This window comes from Dipteris shenzhenensis, chromosome 25 (genome assembly GCF_047967505.1).
Source record: "Dipteris shenzhenensis isolate YYH24624 ecotype China chromosome 25, Dip_SZ_1.0, whole genome shotgun sequence".
Classification (NCBI taxonomy): domain Eukaryota; kingdom Viridiplantae; phylum Streptophyta; class Polypodiopsida; order Gleicheniales; family Dipteridaceae; genus Dipteris; species Dipteris shenzhenensis.
Window position 1 is genome coordinate 34,545,851 of NC_141620.1, and position 23,390 is coordinate 34,569,240.

Genomic DNA, 23,390 nt, shown 5'->3' on the forward strand with positions numbered 1-23,390 from the left:
CTGTAAGCATGGCACCTTACAAGACCCGTCAAATGGAAGAAGATGAGATATCACGACAACAATTGTTAGAACATAGGATGAAAGTAGGAGGATGTGCACAAATTACAAAAAGTTAAACAATATATACCTTTGTAAGAATAGAATCTGTCCAATCATACAAATTTAGATTTTTGTTGTTCTAAAGTCCAAAAAAGTTAAACAAAGTTACAATATGACCCAATATCCCCTTCCTAGGGTCCATAACTTGATTGATAGGTCATAGGGAGCTACCTATTTTATGAGGATTAACCTTTGTCCTAGCTATCGCCATTTCGATTCATAAACACGGGCTTCGCTATGTCTTTGAGGTTGGTGGCCATGGATAACCCCAACCACTATGCCTTTGATCAACTTGTCACTTTAGTTTTGTAGGAGGAGAAGAGCTGTGCGAACCAGGCTTCCTCCATCAATGTAGACCAAGCTTTTGCCATAGATCATAAAAGCAAAGGAAAGAAGAGCAAGAAATTCAATGAGCCTAAAACTAATGCTGCTACCTCATCTTCTTCTAACCAGGGTGATGGCAAGAAGAAAAGAGATGCAACTATTGCAAGAAGCCTGGACATGACATTTCAAAGTGTAGAAAGCGCTTTGCTTTGCTTTGGAGAAAAAGTAGCAAGGACCTGCAATCATAGATGCTCCTGTTACAAGTGAGCGCAGCTATGAGGCAACAAATATTGCTCACAATGAGTGGGCATTTGCTGTCACATGCCACTACGATCCTTTTGAGCGTAATGCACCTTTATTTGTGGTTGATTCTATGTTTGCTTGGCAAGCACATCACGTCCTACAAGCCGCTATTTCATTCCTTGGAGGATGCACCTAAGGGGGCATAATTATATGTGCCAATAATGCATTTCATCCTATGGGAGGCATTGGTCAAGTGGAACTCCCTTCAATGTCAAGAGATGCAATCACTCTCTTGGAACTTTTATATATTCTAGGTATCCAAAAGATGCTCATCTCCATTTCATCCATTTAAGCAAAATGGCTATAGATTCGTTGTGCCATGTATGAGTTCCAATCTGATAACAAAATTGTACTTCTTAGAACACTCACCAGAGGGATGTATCACTTGGACTCATATCACAAAGGGGATGTTATTGAGGCAGATGCAACAACAAAATCTATTGTTTCTTATACACGCCTATGGCATGAGAGACTTGGTCATATCAACTATGGAATTTTGATGAAGGTGCATTCATATAACATCTGAACTATGGAAGTTTGGACATCTTAACTATGGAAGTTTGATGAGGTTGTAGACCTTCCCAAAATGCATGCACTTTCAAAGCACATATATGAGGCCTGCTTCCTACGGAAGATGCACAAGTTATCTTTTCCCAAGGATGGGATTGTTGGTGCATCTCGTAAGTTGCACTTGGTTCATAGTAATTAATGTATGTGGACCAATGAGAAACCCATCTCTTGTCACATTTCTGGATGACTTTACCAAGAACACTTGGGTTTACCCTTTGAAATCCAAGTCTGATGCTTTTAGCATTTTCTTGCCGTGGCTGAAATGAGATCGAACATAAGCTCTTGACATTCCATACTCATAGGGGGTCAATGTCCCGTGCATTTTTTGAATTTTTAGTAGCCCGGTGCATCATACATCATGCACAATGCCATACACTCCGCATAAAAATGAGTTACAAAGTGAAAGAACCAGACCCTAATGGAAATGGCCAAAAGTATTATTCTTGGTCAAATGCAATCATGTGTGCAAACTATGTGCTGGAATAGAGGACCCGCATGGGCATTGAAGACAATTACTCCCTACAAAGCATGGATAGGTTCAAGGGTGTTTGGTTGATTGGCATATGCACGTTTCGCCTCTCAGTAGAGGCACAAATCGGAGGACAACCAAGTCCATAGGTGTAGATTGGGAGTCCACACTTGCGGACCATCAAAGTTGCTTATGCTATGGGTCACTGAAGTTCTCTTCCAACCCCCTTCCCATCTCAAGCTACAAGGTGACACACCCGATCCTATCATCCCAAGGCTCATGTATCATTTTGGTGAGATGCCCGACCCTTGAGTGATGGGTCTAACAAGCACCAGGTGGATACCCACCGTGTCTCTCCCAAGGGCAATGTCCCAAATGGTGCTGAAAAGGACTACAAATAAAAAATGTCAATCCAACCTAGGAGATGATTCAAATACTGAAACTCTCTGATTGGATGCAAAGATGTCTTGTATCTGTGTCTATTGAGCCATCTCTCGCTGTGGTCTCCGTGATCTCTATATCCGATGGGCCATAGAGAGAGAGAGAGAGAGAGAGAGAGAGAGAGAGCAGACTGTCCTTCTATGCAAAGGAAATTAAGCTGAGAAAAGAGAGGGAGCCAAAATAGTCCCATTCAAGTCTAGAGCTATTCCTATAGTTCTTAGGGGCTATCAGCTTCAAGTCACCCTTGAACAGAGGTCTTTCCAGCAGCCCACAGCTCTGAATTTCTTTCGCTAGTCTCTAGGGCCTAGTAGACTGGGTCAAGGATGTAGAGGGGCAGCACTTCGTTGCAGTCCAATTGCTTGTGGCTGTACGCAAGGATTCGCTGGTTTTATGAGCTCTAGGCTCTTTGCTTCCTGTGAAAAGCAGGTTCCTAAAAGTTACCAAAATCAGTCTTGACTTTGGGTTGAGCTATCTCAAAAGCGTTCTAGCTTTTCCAAAAGCTCCCTAACGCTGACTTTGGGATGGGCCTTTTCCAAGCTTTTCCACCTTTCTTTTTAGCCTAGAGCCCAGATTTCCCTACTGCAAATCACCATAGGCCTTCCAGGAGATAGAAATTCACTTCCCCTCTACTTCAACCATGCTCAAGCCCCCAAAATGACCATCTATTGTTGCATCTTGCTTGAGCAATCAACCATGAACCAACAATCTACCCCATAACCCATGTGAATCCCTTGTAATTCTGCCTGCTACTATCATGATTTTGCATGGAATTTCTGCAACAACCACTGCTTTACTTATTCCCTTTCCTTGCTCTCAGGCTGGCCACAACCTGATGAAGCCTACAGTAGAATGCACAGCAGATCGGCTGTTTCTATCCTTACCTTCTGAATTGCACTAATCCAGTTTGGGTTCAGCCTTCAACAAGTTCATTACACAGCACAACACTACCCAAGGATCTACGAATGGCTACCAGAGGAGTTGCACACTGATCCCTGTCAGTTTGCTGCCCTCATGTGGCCACGATTAACTACAGCAGCAGCACACCCTCAATTCTAAACCATTCACATGCAATTGCAATTGCAATCGCAATCCACTGTACAAGGACTCCCTTTACAAGTTTTACCACCCCATTGCTGTTTCTTGCACACAAACAATTGCCAAAAGTTCCCAGCACCATATTTCAACAATTTGCCCCTCGAAACACTTTAGCAACGTGCAAGAGCAATTCGCTACATACATGTCACCATTTGAACTACATACCTTGCAAGCTTCAACCATGTAGGGAGTTGCTCTAATACCAACTAATGCATCCCCATGCTAGGATCTAACCCTAAACACACTCCAGACATAATCCGTTAAACAAATGAAGATCAACAGGTGGCTCACTTCCTAGGCACCCCCAAGCACACAGGCTAGAAATCAGACTCCCATAAGGATATGCCCTAGGTCCGGCGTCCCATACCACCAGAACCATCAACAAGAACCTTCAGCGTAGTATCTTATGATCCACCATGTACATAAGTCTAGGCTCAAACCAGGCCTTCCAGTGGTGTCAACACACTGAATAGCCAGGCCAATAGCCTTGGCAGCATCTCGCTTTCCAGAAAGCATCCTAGCTAAAAGAGAAGTTGTTTTCTTGTTTGAAGTTGTTCCAGGGTTTCCAGAGCCTCCTAAGTAGTCGTTTTCCTCCCAGAAGCCCAACAGAAGCTTTTGCCTTGCCACAGATAACCTTTCAGTGTGCCAGGAACAGCCAGGCTTGGTTGTAGTGCTGGTATCTGCCCTGAAGGACTCTTTTAGAGCTGCCAAGACAGCAGACTTGGTTGGTTTCTATCCTCCCAGGACTCTTTCAGAGCTGCCACTACAACTTGTTTGGTTTCTATCCTACCAGGACTCTTTTAGAGCTGCCAGGACAGAGTTGCTTGGTTTCTATCCTGCCAGGACTCCTTTGGAGCTGCTAGGTTAGAATTGAACAGCCAAATATTTGATAAGGGTTGCCATGGAATCTTGCACTGGACTGGGATGCATATCTGAGTCATTAACTTATTCATAGCAGGGTAGAAGTGCCTGTGAACTGAATATTCAGTTGGCTGGTTTTTGGACAGTTGCAAAAGAGTGCTTTTGCTGTAATATGGTTGCCTTCTGAATAACGATAAAGAAATACCGAAAGGGGGGCTAAGTTTCAGTGTCTGGTTTCTGAGTAGGAGCAATCTAGCTCTCTATTGGTTTATGTATTCTCTTGAGTTGCTGAAATTGTTCTCTAAGTGGCTGTACTAATGGTATTTGCTGGTTATTATCTGTTCACTGCCCTTTGGGGTTCCCGAAGGCTGATTTCAAATACTGATTCCAATCTGGCCACAAATTGACCCATCTTCAAGTGCTCAAAACAAAATAAGAGCCCTCTCAATGGATCCTTGCACATCTGTGAGAGCAGCCTGAACATATTGGCCAAATAAGTCCTTGTAGAGTCAATCCATGCTAGACCCACCCTGCTGCCTAAACACCTCCAGTTGCTGCAATAAGTCCTCTACTGCCTACCTCAAAGAAAAGGCTTGCAGATATTCAACCCATACATCATAAAGCAAACACCCATGCCTCCGCCTATACTCAGCTCGCAAATCAGAGTGTAGAGCGCAAAATTCTTGCTTGTGCAAAGATTTTACCCATGGGATGGCATTGATTACTCAAAAAAGACTTAGTTATTGTTTCCCTAACAGTTGCCCAAGAATGCATAATCAAAAGAACGTTATTAGCCGGAACAAAAGGGTCACTAGATCAATGATCAACCTTTTGCCTCTGTCTCTCTCATCATTTGATTGCTCCTTTATTATTGTAGGGAGATCTCGAAGAGGAGTCAAATGGAAGTTGCAGTTCTCTAAATATAGCATGTGTGCTTCAACTGCTGATTTTGGAGCTGATAATGACAATAGAGGTACTCGACACCAACCAAAAGAGTTCCACACGCAGGAACTCAGCAATGCTGTGCTTGCTGATGAGTAAGTGGCAGATCATTATCGGCATTACCACTCCATAGAGGGTTTATTTTCTACAAATCAATGATGAATTTTACTGGGGATGCTGATTTGAAAATACAGGGGCATTCGTCAAGCAATGGCACTTCTATTTGTGAAATGGAGGGGCCATTTGGAATAGACTCGGTCTACAAGACATCACCCAATTTGACAAAAAGCGATGTACACAAAAGTCAACTTGCAAGATAAACAATAACCTTTCTTCACTGAAACCTCTTGGAGAAGCCGTCTATGAGTGGCTCACCAAAACTCATATGCTTTTTGCTTCACAACCTTCATCTTGTTCCCATAAAATTGTAGCTTTGTAAAGGACATACTTTCAGCTTCAAATTGTATCAAGAAGCAAACACATATATGTTCAGGCTTCCATCCAACTTTATTTTTTCACATGAAAAGACTTCTATTAAGTAGATAAAAGCCCCAAGAGCAAATGATCATGGCAAGAGTACATCATGCATAGCATAAAAACAAAATACCCTGAGTGCGTCAAAACATGCTCATCAAGAAAAGCTAGTAAAGCTCGAAGGCTAAGGCTGAAAATGCCACCTCAAACCTATGATGGACTTCAAGAAAAAAGGGGAGCCTCCCTACTCCCTAAGGAAAGATAAAAATTTTGTTCGTAGAGGGCACCCGGAAAAACCCTTGCAAAATACTATTTCCCAAGTCCATATCCAACTTATGTAAAATGCATACCTCAAAGAAAAGGCTTGCAGATATTCAACCCATACATCACAAAGCAAAAACCATGCCTCGGCCTATGCTGAGCTTGCAAATCAGAGTGTACAGCACAAAATTCTACCCTATGCAAAACTCAAAGAGTCAATCGTAACTTCTGTGCTCTGCAAAGGAAAACGTGTCATGTTTGCACTTAAAATGCTTGGAATAGACGCGGTCTACAAGACAACATTAGCCGACTTGACAAAAAGCAACGTGCACAGAAGTCAAATTTCTTTTTAGGGAGGTGTTTCTCTTCCTGTACAGAAAACATTGAAAATCCAACTATAACTTTCGCATTCTGTGGCAACACATTGCCATGTTTGTACTTAAAATTCTTGGAATAGACCTAGTCTACAAGCCATCACGAGCCTTTTTAAAAAAAGAACCATATATAGAATTGGGTTTGCTTTTTAGGGTAACTCCGTAGCCCTTACCTGGCATTACTGCCAAAAAGGATGTGAGAGAAAAGATGAATCATGAAGCATACACCCATAGAAGCCTTGTGGGCCTCATAATTTGAACAATAACATGAATGTCAATACAGCTTCTACCATTGCCTGATACATCTTCTTTCTTTCAGCTCACATAGAGGGCCTCCATATGCTTTTACAATCATCTTTTACCAAAAATAGCTCTTTAGTCTAGAATTACACATCCATAAGTAGGCGCTTATGGAAAGAACTAGGTGCCCAAGATCTACACAAAACTGAAGCCTTCCAAAAAGGTCTAGCTACCTATTACTAGACTTATCCACTCGCCAAATTTCTACCTGATATAGACATATGTGCAATACCACTCTTTGGTAGCAATGGCCTATAGATACAATAATAATTCCTGCACTAAGGACCATGTAAAATTTTCACCTATTGTACCATTGTCTTTTCATCGAGGGCTTACTAACATGAGCGATGTGCTAGACTATCTGTACACATGGTCAATTGACTCGAGTCTAGGCTCATGAGACTTACTATGCCACATCGCCCCAGACAGCAAGAGATCATAGACTATGTAATCAGGAGACTCTACAACCACGACCAGAAATTTCAAACATGTCAGCCTTCAGGTTACAGGAGGTCAAATATGGGCCCCGTGAGCAACTAACACATTCAAGGTACCATCATAGCAACCTCTCGACGTCAAGCAACATCAGTTTGCCTCCACGTATGTCCTAAAAAGAGGAGTCATGACGTAGGAAGATAAGGCCTTGTGTAGACAGCAGACAAACACCACCGTGAAGTCGGCTTCTTCCTAAGTTGAGTATGAGGTATTATGGGCTTTCTAAGGCAATTGGGAGGATTAATGATGTAGCATTCCGGTTACAATTGCCTGATCATTGGAGGATCCACAATGCTTTCCATGTGAGTCTTCTCAAGCCTTTTCAGGGAGATGTGCATGAGCATCTGCCTTGAGAGATGCAACCAGAGGTGAAAGAATTAGATGAAATTCTTGTACCCGAGCAAATTCTAGCACATAAGGAAAGGAAGGTAAAAGGTAAAGTTACCGGACACTACTTGGTGAAATTTTCCAATTATTCATCATTGCATGCAAATTGGTTGGAGGGGGAATTGGCGGATACTCCTCAAGTGTTGCAGCTTTACCTTGAGGCCTTCCTGTTGGAGCCAACTTTAGTTGGCACTTTCTTCAGGTTCAACCAAGCGGCAGGCGTCTGGAGCATTGCCTGATGCTCAAGGGGGTGGTTAGCACCTCCACTCCCTACACGCTCCAGTATCTAGAGGTTGCTTGGTGTTACAATATGTCTCACCTGAGGTACTGGTTGCCAATAGTATTTTTGTCGTGGGGCCTCTATGATTGGTGTACTAGTCACTTGGTTATGATGCATCTGATGTGCAATGCTATATGTATTTGTCATCCATGACTCTACAAATATGTATACATTGTTGGTTGATCCGTTGACGGCATTGTTGGCTGTCCTTTCAAATTTAGTTGGTCTGTTGGTTGGCTATCCTTTCAGACTTGGTTGATTTGTTGGCGGCATTGTTGGCTGTCCTTTCAAATTTGGTTTTATTTTTGCTATTTTCTTTTTCTTTTTCCGTTGTTTTTGTTTGCAAGCAATCGCGAACGTTTGCCTTCTTTCAAGAGGAGGGTATGTCACAAGGACGTGAATTTATGTGAATTTTGATTTGCGATTCCGTAATTTGCGTCTGACTGCCTTGGGCCTCTAGGGCATGAAAGTTTGGCCACGTGTTCGAGACTTGGGGAATTAAAACTCCTAGTGGGCCCTTGGAAATTGTGAATGTGCAAGAAAATTACTAGTCAATTAATTCCTAGGACCACTGTGTGCAACAGAGGAGCAAAAGAGTGGTGCAATTAAAATTTGCTATTTTTAGCACATGACTCCAAAATCAGCACAGGACACTTGTTTGGCATGCAGGAGAAATCCATCGCAATTTTCCCTGGAGCTAGATGACATGTTCTTAGGCAGGATTTTGAACTTTTGCTGTTGTTGGTGGTTATTACGTTTGGTATTGTTTCCAGGCAAAGGAATGCTGAGTTATGCTGTTGGACGGTGGCCAAGGTGACTACATATAGGGACGACCTGTTTTGGAAGGGTTCTCTTGGCTGGTTGCGCCAGAGTTTTGGCTGTCTTTGGCTATTCTGCAACTGTTTAGCCGTGTTTGGCTGGTTGGGATGGTTGTGCAGCAGAGAGAGAGCTTAGTGGGTGCAAGGAATCCTGCCAGGGAATGCCACAATGCCACGTGGCATGTCTAGGGGGAGGTACAACAGGTGTACAGCTAGTTTAGGGGCCTAGGTCTGGTAGACCGGTGGAACCATGGAGTGTGAGTGTAAGGAAGCATCCGGCAAAGCATACGGAACTGCAGCAACTCATACGAGCCTGGAACAAGTCAAGGAGCAGTGCAAGACAGCAAGACAAATAAGGCGCCTACATGGAGCAGCATATGGGCTCGGCAATGGCATGGAAACAGGGTGCATCAGAGGCAGCTATATAAAAGGAAGTGGAACTTTGGCCGAGAAACATGTGCATTATAGGCAGGACAGACCTGGCTGACACGTGATAGGTCGACCTGCTTGAAGGGATGGATGATGAACCAACCAGGCCGACTGGTTGGGGAGCCAACCAGGTCGGCAATTCTAGTCAGCCAAATTGGCCCTACTGGGTCGGTTTACTTTTTTCCTATATAAAGGGGGCCTTTGGGCCTCATAACTCACTCTCCAGAAGTCCATCTGCGGAGCAGATTCGAGCTGGAGGGAGCCTGCCTCAAGAACCAGATAATGGACAAATGAGGTGGCCATCATTAGTAGACAAAGAGCTCATGAGGATGAAGACCCTTCGCTGTCCTCTAGTGCAGTAAGGAGAATAGAAGTCAGGAGATCCATTGTGGCAGCTTCCAGGGAGCGGATTGGGGAGCAGTATACAGCCAGCCAGAAGGGCTTCCATGAGACCGAGGGAGGTGGCAAGGACCTATAGACAAAGAGCTCTGGGAAGGGTTGCACCCTTGGCTATCATCCAAGACAGCAAGGTACAGGGATCAAGGTAAAGGGAACTGGAGAAGCTTGGGCCTCACCATTGGCTGCACATCAGGGCAGCAAGGAGGTCAAGTTTTCTAGGCATTTACTACCTCACAGGTAGCTGTCTAGAAGGATAGCTTGGAGGCGTGCTTGCCGGCACAGGTGACTAAATCTACAAAAGCCCATCAAGGAGCACAAGGGCTCAGCAGATAGTAGGACAACTTTTTGTAAGGTCAGAGGACCTCAGTTTGGTGGGACTCTGGACCTCTCTTTTGTATTGTGTCCAATTGTGGATAGAAATATATTTTGTTGGTTCTATATCTCTAGAGCACTGTCTATTTACTAGCATGCACATATGTATGTTTGAGTACACATAAGTAAAGAAGTTTTGGATTCCATAGCTAAACACTTCCGGGTGTAATTCTTGGGACACTCAGTCGGTCTTCTCCTTGTGGGATACCCTCTGTCGGGTTCATTCCTAACATAATACCCTAATTGGAAGTTCAAGGGAAGTGGGGCCTAAAGGCAAGGACCTTGCTGAAGGATAACCTTGATTCAGAGCTCGGGGGAATCTACTTCGACGTCTGAAGGATTGTGCCCTTGCGAGAAGGAGGGTGGCTCGGGTTCAGATAGGTGTATGAGAATTGTTATTTGATTGCAGACCTTGCCAGATGGAGGATGGGTTGAAACAGACCCTGAGAGCATGGTGCCTAGAGGACCTCAGGCTGGTCGCCCAACATGAGGGGGGGAAGTTGGAGGACATTGTTGCTCGAGTTCGAGGGCAGGAATGTGACTGAAGGTGGTGGTGCCATCAGATGCTACTGAGGATGGAATTGTGTACTAGGGTGGTTTGCTTGGACGGGACCGGACTTGGTGGAGCAGCAAGAGCCACTGGATGAAAAGCCAAGAATAGGGACCGGCAACACATTGTTCCAAAGGGTTTCAAGATGGAAGCCAATGGAGCGTCTTCATCGACGAGTCAGGATTGGGACGATGAGAGGGGCTGTTGGAGAAGTCACCTCCCCATCTATAAGCCCCCATATGAGGAGTGCATGGGGAAGGTGGACTTAGGGTAGGGTTGCAACACTTTGGGTGCCATGTGGGCAGCAAACCCAGAGGGAAAACCATGAAGAGGGGGCTGCCACATGGGCAGTATCTAGTCTACCATGTGGGCAGCAAGCTCAAAGAGAAAACCATAGAAAAGGGGCTGCCACATGGGCAGTAAATAGGCTGCCATGTGGGCAGCACACCTCAGAAGGGTACATGGCTGTTTAGAAGACTTTAGAGCATATCAGGGATGCGTGGGTGCAAGGAATCCTGCCAGGGAATGTCGTGATGCCATGTGGCATGTCCAAGAGGAGGTACAGCAGGTGTACGGCCAGTTTAGGGGCCTGGATCTGGCCTGGTACAGGTGGCACCATAGAGTGTGACTGTACGGAAGCACCCAGCAGAGAATATGGTACTGCAGCAGGCCATACGGACCTGGAAAAGGTTAAGGAACAGTGCGGGACGGCAGGACTAATAAGGTGCCCACATGGAGCAACATATGGGCCTGGCAATGTCCTGGAAACAAGCGCATCAGAGGCGTATATATGGCAGCGTGTAGGACGATGGAAGAAAGCAGACCTTTGGCCAGGAAACAGCTGCATTGTAGGCAAGACAGACCCCGGCCAGTGTCAGGTTTACACGTGGCGGGTCAGCCTGCTTGAAGGGCTGGTTGATGAGTCAACCAGGTCAGCTGGTTGGGCAATTCCACTTCATCACTTCATATGAGATTAAAAATCCTTTAGCAATGATCCCGACACTAACAGCTGCATATGATGTAAGGAACTTATTGAGAAGCTACTCAATAAATTGGACGTGAATTTCTCATGGTCATCTTAATAAAACAACCAATAGACAGAATCAAAAAGAGGATCCAACTCTAAACACCTTCATCCATGACGAAAGTCATCAAGCGGATTCAAGATTTAGCCTATCTACGAAAGTTTTAGCTTCAGAATTTTACAAAATCTAACTTAGAAAGAGTCATGTCCATAATTTGAACATTGATTTTGAATTTAGAAGTAAACTCGACCTATAAAAGGCCCCACATCTTTCATCCATAAAGAAATTTCAATTGATGCTATTATGCAATTATCATTGTCGTCAAAAGCAATAACATCCAAATCATAGATATGAATGCAACATTTTGATGCTCTAACAATAGCCTTATTTCAAAAGGTCTATGTAAGACTTGGTTAAAGATTCAAACTAACAAACTCCATTACTACCACCACAACTTGAAAGCAACTAAACAATAAGTACATTAAATGCAAATTATTCTTTTAAAAATTATCTGGCTCATCACTTTCATAGTATTTGCTGCGATCCTCCAAATAGTATTTGTTCTGTTTGGTTGATTTTTAAAACCCTCCTACTTGCTGTGCTGCAGTCTACTTTTCAATAGTCTACTTGAATAGTGTACTAAGCACTTGTCCTCTGGACCAGCTCTTTTCGACCCAATAACTTCCAAAGCTGAATATGCCCATGCAGCCTGTCAAGCTGTCAAGCCTTCTCGACTTTTCTCAGCTGCACTCCAATCCTCACACCCCTCCAACTCAAGGCAGCTCAATTCTCGCCTCATCTCAAGGTCTTAAGTCTCTTTGAGTCACGATATCCAGGATGGAATGGAAACCATTCTCTCTGGACCATGTAATAATTCTCTACACCACAAACACCATGAGAACATGTAGATGAGCATTATCATAATCCAATAATGAATATACTGCACCATATACACCTGAGACACATGTAGTTGAGAATTATCGTATTAATAATCCCCAAAATTAAGTTCAAACATCGAGTTGTTCTGCACCCTTATAAACGGATGAGTTTCCGCATTTTAGCAAAGATTGAACTGGAACATTTTGAGATGACATGCTGTATTCTCTTTTAAGCTTGCACAACACAAATTTGGAGCAGCTGCTAACCCTTCATGATACACAGGAAAATCATTCCCCACATCAACGTATGACACTGACTCCAAGACTCCAACCAAAGTTTGACCTTGTAGACCATCCCATTTTGGGACTCCGAGTTCCCCATTCTACATCTTTCAAATGTGGTGAATTGAACATATCAAAATCCTCCACAAGCATGGAAAAGAGATACGTGCACACAAATGTGATGAAAAAAGGATGCAACAACTTACCAATTACATGTGTACGTTGGAACTTAGAAAGAAAGAATTCACACATATGCACTGTTGACAAGATTAAACAGGTGATTTCTGGAGCAAACTCTCTGCACATTCAATTCTAAATCCAGCACTACAAACACACAAGCAAACATGCAATTCTCACCTCCTACAAATTAACATAAGTGTCACATATTGCTCACTATGGACATATCAAAGTAAATGTATAGAATGCATGTCAACAAGCACATAGTAAAACAGTCGTTTCCTCAACATCACTACAGCAGCCGGATAATTAGAAGGGAAAAACACAGGCCCATCCACTTGAGGGGTCATTTCACTACACAAAGTCAAAAGGACAATGTGGTTTCTGTATTTGAAATACATTAAGACTATATGCATGATATTAACTGTACGCAAGTATTAAAAGATTCCCATAAATTACCATCCAGCAGCACAGCCGACGGCATGTGATGAGGTGAAGAACTACCTCAACTTGCTTTTGGTTTGGGTTTCCTCCCCTTGAACATAATAACCCCAATAAAAATCATCAAAAAGCACAGGAGCGTGACACCAGCAAATGTGGGGATAATGATCGCATACTGCTGGGGTAGAAAATACTTGTGAATGAAGTGATCTTCATCAACAAAAGGCTGTGACCAGATAACAGTTGTGTTAGTAAACTCCAAAGTTTTGATTGAAGCAATTGAGCACATTGAAAAAATATGAATAAACCCACATAAGCAAGCAACCTATGAAATGATACACCTTGCACATAAAACTATTATCTTCATCCAGGAAGCCAAATTACCTTCTTATTATGCATGAAGCAAATGAAAATGTTATGATTGAGGCTACACCATCCCTAGGGACTTTTACATAAATAAAGGCAGTGAGAACCTCTTTGTAGCTGTGCCCCTCAAGTAAGGGGGTGTACATCCGTTAGGTGAAGAGGTGCATCCCTTCACAAACGGGAGCATCCCTTGCATGAAAGGGCAAAACCCTTCAGTAATAGGTGTCCCGTGGTGAAGGGATGTGTCCCTTCACTAACGAGTATGTCCTGTGTTGAAAGAGTGTGACCATGTGTAAACATGAACAGCCCAAGCACACAAAGAGGCATGACAAATCGTATGTTCATGCTTGTCATTTGGTGATGATGGGGGCAAAAAGAAGAAAGAAAGAAAGATTTATTAACATCTGCAAAAGGCCAAAAAAGCCTATGAGACCAAGAAAAAAGAGAATGCACCCCCCATGGATGGAACTAGAGGTATCTCACGCCTTTAAAAAACTACTTCGAACCAAGGAACTACAACTCCATGCGGGTTCCTATCATATGTCATAGGTTGTGTGTAGTAGCCTAAGCTCTGTGTGGGCCCGACTAATGTCCCATTCCAGGAGTTGTGGTGTCTCTGGAACGTGTCCAAGATATGTTGTTGGCAACCTCAACTCCTACTATCTTGGGCCATGTCCAATGGGGGGATAGCCCCATGTGTGAAGCATGCATCCGCATCTCTATTCAAGGCTTCTTCTCATAATCGTGTATCCATAGGTGAAAAGATAGTGAAATCTCCCTCTAATTTCATAGTATCTAGGACATTGTGCATCTCTATTCAAGGCTTCTTCTCATAATCGTGTATCCATAGGTGAAAAGATAGTGAAATCTCCCTCTAATTTCATAGTATCTAGGACATTGTGTTAGGATAGTGCAGATCCTCATATCGCTACAGTGCCACGTGACTGCAAAATCGTGTCTCGTCTACTTGAGTGGACCCATGGTGTGTGAGCACTGAGTGTCAATGACCCAGCCCCCAAATGAGGACAAGGAGTCAAGTCACTGTAGGTAGGGAGCATACCTGGACAGGAGGATTAGGGCTTACAGCATGTATGGTGGACTGGTAAGTCCTGGAGCAGCAGCTGAACTGTCGTGGGTCCACATGTGGCATCTCTGGCTAGAGCTGGTCATAAAAAACAGCAGGTCTAAGCCACTGCCAGGGCCTATTTATAGCCCGGGAAGTAGGTGCCTGCATCTGTGGACCACAAATGTACCAAAACAGGTCAAGTCTGAGTCGGTGGATCTGCAGACAAAGTCGAGACTAACCAATCGGCATTTTTTCAGCAGACTCCAGGTCCCTGCATTACCTATAAATAGGCAAACATTTCTGTCCACCTCTACTCAACAAATCCATGGATTGTGGTGTGGGGCAGATTCTCTCTTCTGTAGGTCAGTAGGAGCACTCTTCTTTGACTCTGAATTTACCCAGCATCATTGGCTGGATGTATTTGGCTCTTTTCAAAGCAGTTTCTCCCATGCTTGGTGGATGAATATACAGTACTATTCTGTCTCCACATGCTGTAAATCTGTGTGACTCTCAATGAGTGTTCACTGCTGTGTCTGAGGGAGATCAGTGAGAGATTCCAAACAGTCCCTAAATCAACTTGGTATCAGAGCCTCATAAGCGACTCCTGGTGTCATGTGCACGGATTGGTATCTGACGTGTACTGGGTACACAAGACTAGCTCACGTAGCCTGGGGAGGCTTAGAGCTAGGCAGGCTTGATTCTTGGGTTGAGTGGCAAGGGTACGAACCAGTTAGAGGTCCTCGATATTTTTGGCGCTTGGGGCCCGAGTCTATATAAGGGGCCCAGGGGTTCAGTTCTCAGGGAGCCGATGGGAGCAAGTTTCATTCCCAGGTGCTAGGTTTGATCCTGGATTGAGTCGCGGACGCGCGCCTGCTTCATAGCGTAGCCCAAGGCCCAGTAGCAGATCCCAGGCTTCACAATGCCACCTGGTGGTATGGTGTTGGGGTTAAGGCCCTGTGCCACCTCATGTAAACTTTTTTGTTACAGGTTACAGTGTGAACACGGTTCACTCCGAACCGGTTCCACCCAAGTGTCTATCCTAATATATTCTTGAGGGTTGTGGTGTGCCCTCGCTTCTCGATTCACACCCACCACTCTTGTGGTCTTGGTCTTGCTCTCCTCCACTCGCTTTCGCTTCAACTGGTATCAGAGCTTTGGCTCATCATCTCTATCCTGCGTCCTCACCCTCAGCCCAGAAGTTCCCCGTCTGCTTCCCGTATCAGACTGGTGGCTTCGTCCGTACAGCGTCAAGGTCCGTACGTTCCGTACAACGTGCACGACGAGGAAGTTCTAATATGGACGCTACAGCATCAAGGTCCGTACGTTCCGTACAGCGTGCACGACGAGGAATTTCTGATACGGACGCGTTTTATTCTGACTGCCCTACGCGTTCTTTTTTTTCGTTGGGTCGCGTTCCGCTGCTGTTCTACGCCCTTCGTGGGTCGTGACCTCGCTAATCTCGTGCGTGGGAACATCCTTCTTCGAGGTATTTAAGACATGGTTCGCAGGTACACTTGACATTTGTCAAGTGGGCAGTTGGATTGTGTGACATTTGGTCACATTGGGCAGAAATTTGAGGATTTGGTGCACATCGTGGTGCATTCTCGGAAATTGCATGCAAGAAATTTGGGGCTTTTGACGCTAGAGTGCTTGTACGCACTTGTGGATGCCTATTCGACGAAATTTCTCTTCAATAGACGCCAAAACAAGGGGCTTTTGCTCAAATTGGTGTCATTGGCTGTTGTAGACAGTTTTGGAAGGGGATTCACATGTCTATGTGTCAAATGCATTGACAAAAGAGGAGATTTTGCAATCAGGTCAGTTTTGGGTAAATGCTTCTTGTTGTGGACAGCGCATTTGTACACTCTTGGAGAGTGTGAAAACTCAGTTCAGTTCTGAGTTTAGCCTTGTGACAGTGTTCATATGCCTATTTGAGGTGGGAGAGTTTGCCCAAACACCTGCTAAACAATCTGGGATATTTGTGTCACTTGATCATTCATTCTACAGTGACATTTGGTCACTTGTCAAGGCTCGGGGACCTTTGTGACAGTTTTGTACAAGTGCAGGCCAATTTTGGAAGAGATTTGGGGACTTTTAGAGTTTTTTCTTTTACTGTTTTTTTTTAAACAGTTTTGGAGAGTGGACAACATTGCATTTAGTCACAGCACGTGACTTTGAGGCTCTCTGTGCCTTAGGTGTATTTATTTGCTTCTATTTGGGCTTATCATCATGTCTTCAAGCAACGAAGGCAACTATTGGAACATCGAGAAGTTGGAGGGGAATGCAAATTTCTCTTATTGGAAGAAGCAAATATACAATGTGTTGGTCCAGAAAGATCAAAATATGCCTATCAAGTATAAAGGGATCAAGCCCGATGAAGTTAGTGACCTTCAGTGGGAAACCATGAATGAGAAGGCCAAGAGTACCATTCTTTTGACCATCTCTAAGAAGATCTACTTCAATGTAGAGAATGAAGCCACCGCTTACAGCATATGGAAAAAACTTGAGTCCCTTTTCGAGAGTCAGAGTGCAGCTAGTAAAGTGTTTTGGTTGAAGAGGCTCATGAAACTAAGCATGAAAGAGGGGACAGCCCTCTCACTTCACCTCAATGAGTTTCACTCTTTATTCAGCCAACTCACAAATCAGAAAATGAATTTTGATGATGAGGTGAAAGCCATTTTTCTCTTGAGTACCCTCCCTGACAGTTGGGATACTTTTGCTACAGCCATAAGCAATTCAGCCCCTGCCTTCACAGAATTGTCATGCCAAAATGTGGAAAGCGCTCTTTTGCAGGAAGAGGTGAGGCGTAAGAATAGCAGTGAAAATAAGAATGCAAGTGCATTGGCTGTGGGCAGAGGTAGGCAGCAAAATAGAGGGGAAAACCAAAATAAAGGGAAATCTCGCAGTCAGTCCCGTCCTAGGAAGGACCTTGAATGCCACTATTGCCATAAGAAGGGGCATATTAAAAGGGACTGTTTTCAGCTGAAAAACAAAGGCAAGGATAAGGAAAGAAAAGAAGAGGACAAAGATGCGAAAAGAGATGCCAAAGACACTAATGGCAAGGCTAAACTTGAGGAGCTCAATGCAGTGATTAGCAGTGATGAAGATAATGACGATGTCATACTTGTTGCCTCCTCTGGTGATAGTTCTTTTCTTGTGGCCAATGATGGCTCATATGCACAGGATTGGCTATTAGACTCAGGTGCATCCTATCATGTTACTCCTCATGAGCAGTGGTTTGCTTCGTATGATGCAGGGAAGAAAGGATGCGTGAAACTTGGGAATGATTATGCCTGTGACGTTGTTGGCATTGGGGATGTGCATCTAAAATTCCCAAATGGTTCTGAATTTGTATTGCACAATGTGAGACATGTGCCACAGCTCCGGAAGAGCTTAATATCCACTGGGCAGCTTGATGATGCAGGGTATCTCACCCAATTTGGTCATTCTATGTGGAAGGTGCTTAAGGGAAATATGGTTGTGGCCAAGGGCTGCAAATCAGGCACCTTGTATCCATTGTATGTTGAGGGTGTTGATGCTAATGTAATCCATGTGACCGAGCAGCCACACACTTCATTGTGGCATAGCCGGTTGGGCCATATAAGCCAGAAAGGAATGAAAGTATTGTCTTCTTTGGGTTACTTGCCGAGACTTAATTTTTCTGATTTTTCAGCATGTGATCATTGTATTTATGGCAAACATAAGCAATCAGCCCATAAAAAGGCTGGAAATGTTAAGCAAGAAGTCCTAACTTTGGTACATACAGATGTATGTGAAATGCCCAACCTTTCTTTGGGCGGTGCCAAGTATTTTGTCACTTTTATTGATGATGCATCCAAGAAGATATGGGTCTATCCCATTAAGCATAAGAGTGATGTGTTCAAAGTCTTCAAGACTTGGTTGGCACTTGTTGAGAATCAGACAGGAAAGAAGCTTAAATGCCTCAAGTCTGATAATGGAGGGGAATACCTCTCAAGGGAATTTACTACATTTTGTGATGAGAAGGGGATAAAGAGGGACTTGCCCGCTCCCTACAATCCTCCACAAAATGGCGTGGCTGAAAGGGCAAATAGGACCATTCAAGAGAGGACTCTTAGCATGCTCTCACAAGCAGGATTGACCCATGGTTTTTGGGCAGAAGCTGTTAAGACAGTAGTACATCTCATCAATAGGTCACCCAACAGGGCCTTGGATTTGAAGGTACCTGAGGAGGTGTGGTCAGGAAAGCCACCCTCTTACAAACATCTCAGGGTGTTTGGCTGCCATGCCTTTATGCATGTCAGAAGGGAAATACGCGGCAAATTAGACCCAAAGTCACGCAAGTGTATCTTTCTTGGGTATGGTGACAATGGAGAGATGGGTTACAGGTTGTGGAACCCTGAATCTCACAAGATTGTGAGGAGCAATGATGTGATTTTTCGAGAAGATAGGATGCAAAAACAGCCTATCAATACCATTGGAGTGAGAAGAGTCATTTTTGAGGAGGAAGGACCTCCAGGACAACCACAAAATGCCAATCAAAATGCTGTCCAAAATGGTCAAAATCAGCAGCCACCTCCGGCTTTTAATGCTCCATATTATCCTCCACAGGAAGAGCCACAAATGCAGCCTGAGATTCAGCAAGATGTGCTTCCAGAGCAGGCTGTACAGCCCCAAAATATGCAGGAACAGCAAGCAAATCAGCCACCTAATCAAGATGGTTGGGTTAGGCAGAGCACCAGGGTGTCCCGGATGCCTGACAGGTTTGTTCCAGGGGTGAATGCACTTGATGATTACATCATGGTGACAGATTGTGGTGAACCCTCGTGCTTTAAAGAAGCCATGAAGAGGGAGGACGCAAAGAATTGGCAGAAAGCCATGGTTTCAGAGATGCAATCTCTTGAGAAGAATCAGACATGGAATCTAGTGCAGTTGCCTGCAGGCCAGAAAGTCCTACCATGCAAGTGGGTTTATAGGTTGAAGATCACTCCAGGGGATTCTGCTTCTTTTTCCTCCAGACGTCGTTTTGTCTGGTCCAGCTACCTTCTGCTTTCTTCCAGCTGGGATGAATGTTCTTCGAGTTGCTGCAGCAGGATCCGATTCTGCTCTAGAAGGTTCGCCATCACTTCTTGAGCATTTGGCGGAAGCGTATCTTGTTGGTAGTCTTTAAAGTCTTCGCGGTTGAAATCTTTTCCTGACCCTTCCATGGCGCTTGATTGTGTGTCCTTTCAGGATCTCAACACAACCATACAAAATGAGCGAGGGAGGGCTTTTTATAGGCTGGTTGTAGGCCAGCCAGTCTGTAAAACAGACTGCGTCGGTCTGTTTACAGGTTGGCTCAGTCCAGCCCTATAAAAGGGCCCCTTGGCTGCCCTGTTTTCTCATTCAGTTTGCTCCTGCCTTCAGTTCTCCTACAGCTCCACTTCAGCCTCCTGTGCAGCCCATGAGATCCTCAAATCTGGCCCTGCTCTAGCCTCAGTCCCTTGGCCATCAGTTCAGCCTGATCTGAAAATGACCACGTAGCACAACAGTCGGAGGTTTGGACCAGCAAACGGAGAGAGGTTTGGACACTGTTTCCTCAGCTTTCTCAGCTCTCTTTTACAGTTTACATATATTTCAGTCATCTCTCAGTTCTCTCATAGGATCTATCACTTCTAGTTTTCACTCTCTCACTCACGCAGTAACCCTACATTCCGGTAGACAGCACAAGCCTCTTCCTTGCCTTGCAGAAGCGTCCTACATCATCAGTGTGGACATCATCAAGGTCTCAGTATTGGTCGGCGTTGCCTCTCAGGTCTTTGGGTCTGCTATACGTGTGCATAGTGAGCTCTTCAGAAGCGTGTTCCGTGCTCTCTTGAAGAGTGTTCTTTGTATTTCTCAGTTCTCCAAGTATAAAGCAAATTCTCCCCTGATTGGGGGTGGGGGCCCTCAGTGGGTACAGGGACCCAATCGGTTGTCGACTCTACTCTCTCTACCCTCATCTCCTTCTCGTCTCTATGGTAAACAATGCTCATTCCTCGCTAAAGGTTTAAAGAAGGTCTTGTTGTGAATTACACGATCAGATAACCGTTGCATGTTACCGGGGAGTTTTTGGGCAGCCTTCCCTGCTTACCTGTCCAGCCTTTGGGGACCCTAAAGGGACACCTAACCTAGGCAAAGACCTAAACTATAAGATGGAAACACTTAACCTACTGTTGTCCAGTGGGTACTAGTGAACAAGAACTGACTACTGACTTGACCTAAGGCTGAGAGACTGACCTACGTAGCTTGTGCCTTACTGTCCCTGGACAAGGGCTCACAAAGGGGTCACAGCATACGACAAAATCTCCTATCTAGGAACTATAATGCACTTGTCGATGTAGCCAGTGTGTCACTTTTCACCCAAGTGCAGGGGTGCATGTGACATTAGCATTGCCTTTAGAAACCCTATGTTGAGGAGAAGTGACATTTCCAAAGTCTTAAGAAAAACATAGTTTAGAGATCACAGTACGTTCAAAAAATATTTCCAAGGCTCTACTAAACTTAAATTGACACTAAACGTAGCAAGTATATCAAAATGCATCTCTTATTAATATCTTAGTCGATTCAATAAGGTCTAACTCCATCAAGAGAATGGATCTGGATGCCTTGCCACTACTCAAGTTGGCTACAACCAGGAAGTAAGCTCAAAATGCATCCCTTATCAATATGTTTGTTAGTTTAATAAGGTATGACTCCACTTGAAATGTCTAGTTGCATGTACCAGTACGCAGGTTCAAGAAACTTGAAAGCACTCTAATTGAAGGCTTAGGTTTTTAAAGAAGCACTCCATGGCAATCTCATCTTTTCCATAAAAGCCTTTCCTGTGGGACGCAACCTCTTAACCTTGTGGACCTAGCTTGGATGATACGGTTAGTTCTTTTTTTTAAAATCCGATTGTCATATTTTGTAGACATAATTGAGCTTGAACTATGCATGCAACTACAGGTAGATCATAATGTATGTTTCTAGAACAGAGAGATGGAATCCCAAGGAATGATATGGATTCTAGAAAATACGTCCATTGGTGCATAGTTAATAAAAATTCCGCTGTAGACAACGCAGGCCGATGAATTTAAGTAAAATTGTGTTTGTGATCCCTTATGGAACCGAGGAAGAGAAAGAAAGAGCTTAGTCAAGCAGAGACTCACCAGAATAATCACCCAAAATGTGTAGTAAGCAAACAGGGAGACACTAAATAGCAGCAAAGAGAATCCTACAGCTCGATCTCCGATCTCCATCGCTAGCCGTTGGAACCTGTAAAAACCAAATGCAGTGATGATGTTTACGCTATGACCAGGAAGCCATATCAGATCGATACGAGTGATTGTCCATGTTATACAAAGTGCAGAGAGGGGTATACAAGCCGAGATTAGTGTTTTAGGCTGATGATGAAACCAAACACCGTTGACCTTTATGGTTGTCCCTGGGGTCCTATTCGACATGGAAGATATCTCACAGAATGTCTGTGTGGAAGATGGCCGTGAAAAAAAGATCGATAAATTATGGAATTTGAGTTTTGACACATTGGATTTGTACAATTTGCCTCCTTGGAAAGGCTTTATGCAATTACAAAAACTAGATTTGCCCCACTCAACTCGAAATTGTACTTGGATCCTAGTATTTTATCAAATTTCTCACGAAAAAAGCGAATGAGGAAAATGGACATGAGATGAGACACAAGGTCCGTCAAGACCCGATCCTCCCTACAAATGCCCGAGGTGAGATCCAATAACTTATCCTCATTGAAGTCTATGTTGGACAAATTGATCTAATGGGGTTTATATCGAGGGGTAGAAGGTCAGTGTGAGTTTGTGTGTCACCACATGGTGGTTAATGTGACCAAGTTAGTTGGTAGAAGGTTCTATTAGGTGTGATTGAGAGATTCATGGGTCTGATTGAGAGATCAGTGGAGTAATTTATGGATTTGGAGGTGCTCTACCTTGGGCACATGCACTGTATCAGTTGCCTTTATAAAGGCCCTCTAGTCATGAATAAACTAGTCTTTTCCTTCATTGTTGGTATTCTCCATGCTGCCATTGTTGCTCCATCAGTCTATACAACATTGTCACATGGAATAAACCATATGAATAAAGGTGTCGTCGTCCTTCAATCTTACATCCATCTTGGATTTCCTTGCTCCCTCGCATCAATTACATGCATTAAAAGAGAGGAATGCTTTAAGAATTCAGATTGAAAACAAACAATTTTGAATGGACGAGCAATTGAAAATATTTACATGATAATATATAATATATAATTATTATAACCACACATAGTGTGGGAAGGGAGGCAGAGGCGCTTCCTTCCCCGAAAAGTTATAATCCAAGGGAATGGGCCCTTCCTTGGGTGCGGAGATAATGCCGATAATATTAACACCGAGAATATAAATGTCGAGAATATTAGCACCAAGATAAGTCTTCCGAATGGATAAGATACTAGCATATTACTTGGTGTTAATAGTTATAATCATAGTCGAATGTCGGTAAAATCACCACGAGTGGCACACTTGGAAAAATTCAAATTGTTATCAAATTTTGATGATTTCTTTGATCTTGGGTTCATCGCGGAGCTCATTGGGTGGCGATGCTCATAAGTCTCTTTAAAAAAGCAATCTCAACTTTGAGAAGATACAGGTTGCACCATAAGGGGGAACAAGAATATCCCATGGGTATTCCTAGGATTTGTTTGGCAATGTTATTTCCAACCTTTACAAAAGAATTAGGTAAGAATGCACCTTGAATATCCTCTTTTTTTTAGTAAGTTCAATTGAAAATTTAATGCATATATCAAACTATCATCGCTAATATGAGGGATGGCATCATAGCAAGTGGCAATATCAAATGTATGCATAGAGACAATAAATTAAGCCATGTACTCACGTAAACATTATCCTTATATATTAAGCCCACAAT

At 43.8% G+C, this 23,390-nt stretch overlaps 1 protein-coding gene across 3 annotated transcripts; it reads right to left on the minus strand.

Moving 5' to 3' along the window:
* Positions 1-11,785: 11,785 nt before the first annotated feature.
* Positions 11,786-22,002, minus strand: DPMS2 (dolichol phosphate-mannose biosynthesis regulatory protein-like protein). 3 transcript variants are annotated; one of them, XM_087396600.1, is made up of 4 exons: positions 21,839-22,002; positions 21,627-21,732; positions 13,110-13,272; positions 11,786-12,146 (listed from the first exon to the last, which is right to left on the minus strand). In XM_087396600.1, the coding sequence occupies exons 2-3, from the start codon at positions 21,714-21,716 to the stop codon at positions 13,111-13,113; spliced, it is 252 nt and encodes an 83-aa protein (XP_087252726.1). In that variant the 5' UTR covers positions 21,717-21,732; positions 21,839-22,002; the 3' UTR covers positions 11,786-12,146; position 13,110. The 3 variants fall into 3 exon arrangements, with proteins under 3 accessions (XP_087252726.1, XP_087252727.1, XP_087252725.1); XM_087396601.1 differs by lacking the exon at positions 11,786-12,146 and having other exon boundaries at positions 12,829-13,272; positions 21,888-22,002; XM_087396599.1 differs by lacking the exon at positions 11,786-12,146 and having other exon boundaries at positions 12,836-13,272; positions 21,839-22,001.
* Between the last annotated feature and the right edge of the window lie 1,388 nt (positions 22,003-23,390).

Bases quoted from the DNA above. Each gene is read 5' to 3' on its own strand.
- DPMS2 (XM_087396600.1), bottom strand. From the start codon at position 21,716: ATGGAGATCGGAGATCGAGCTGTAGGATTCTCTTTGCTGCTATTTAGT. The intron at 13,273-21,626 runs GTGAGTCTCTGC...ATCTGGTCACAG, and splicing joins CATTTTGGGTGATTATTCTG to CCTTTTGTTGATGAAGATCA.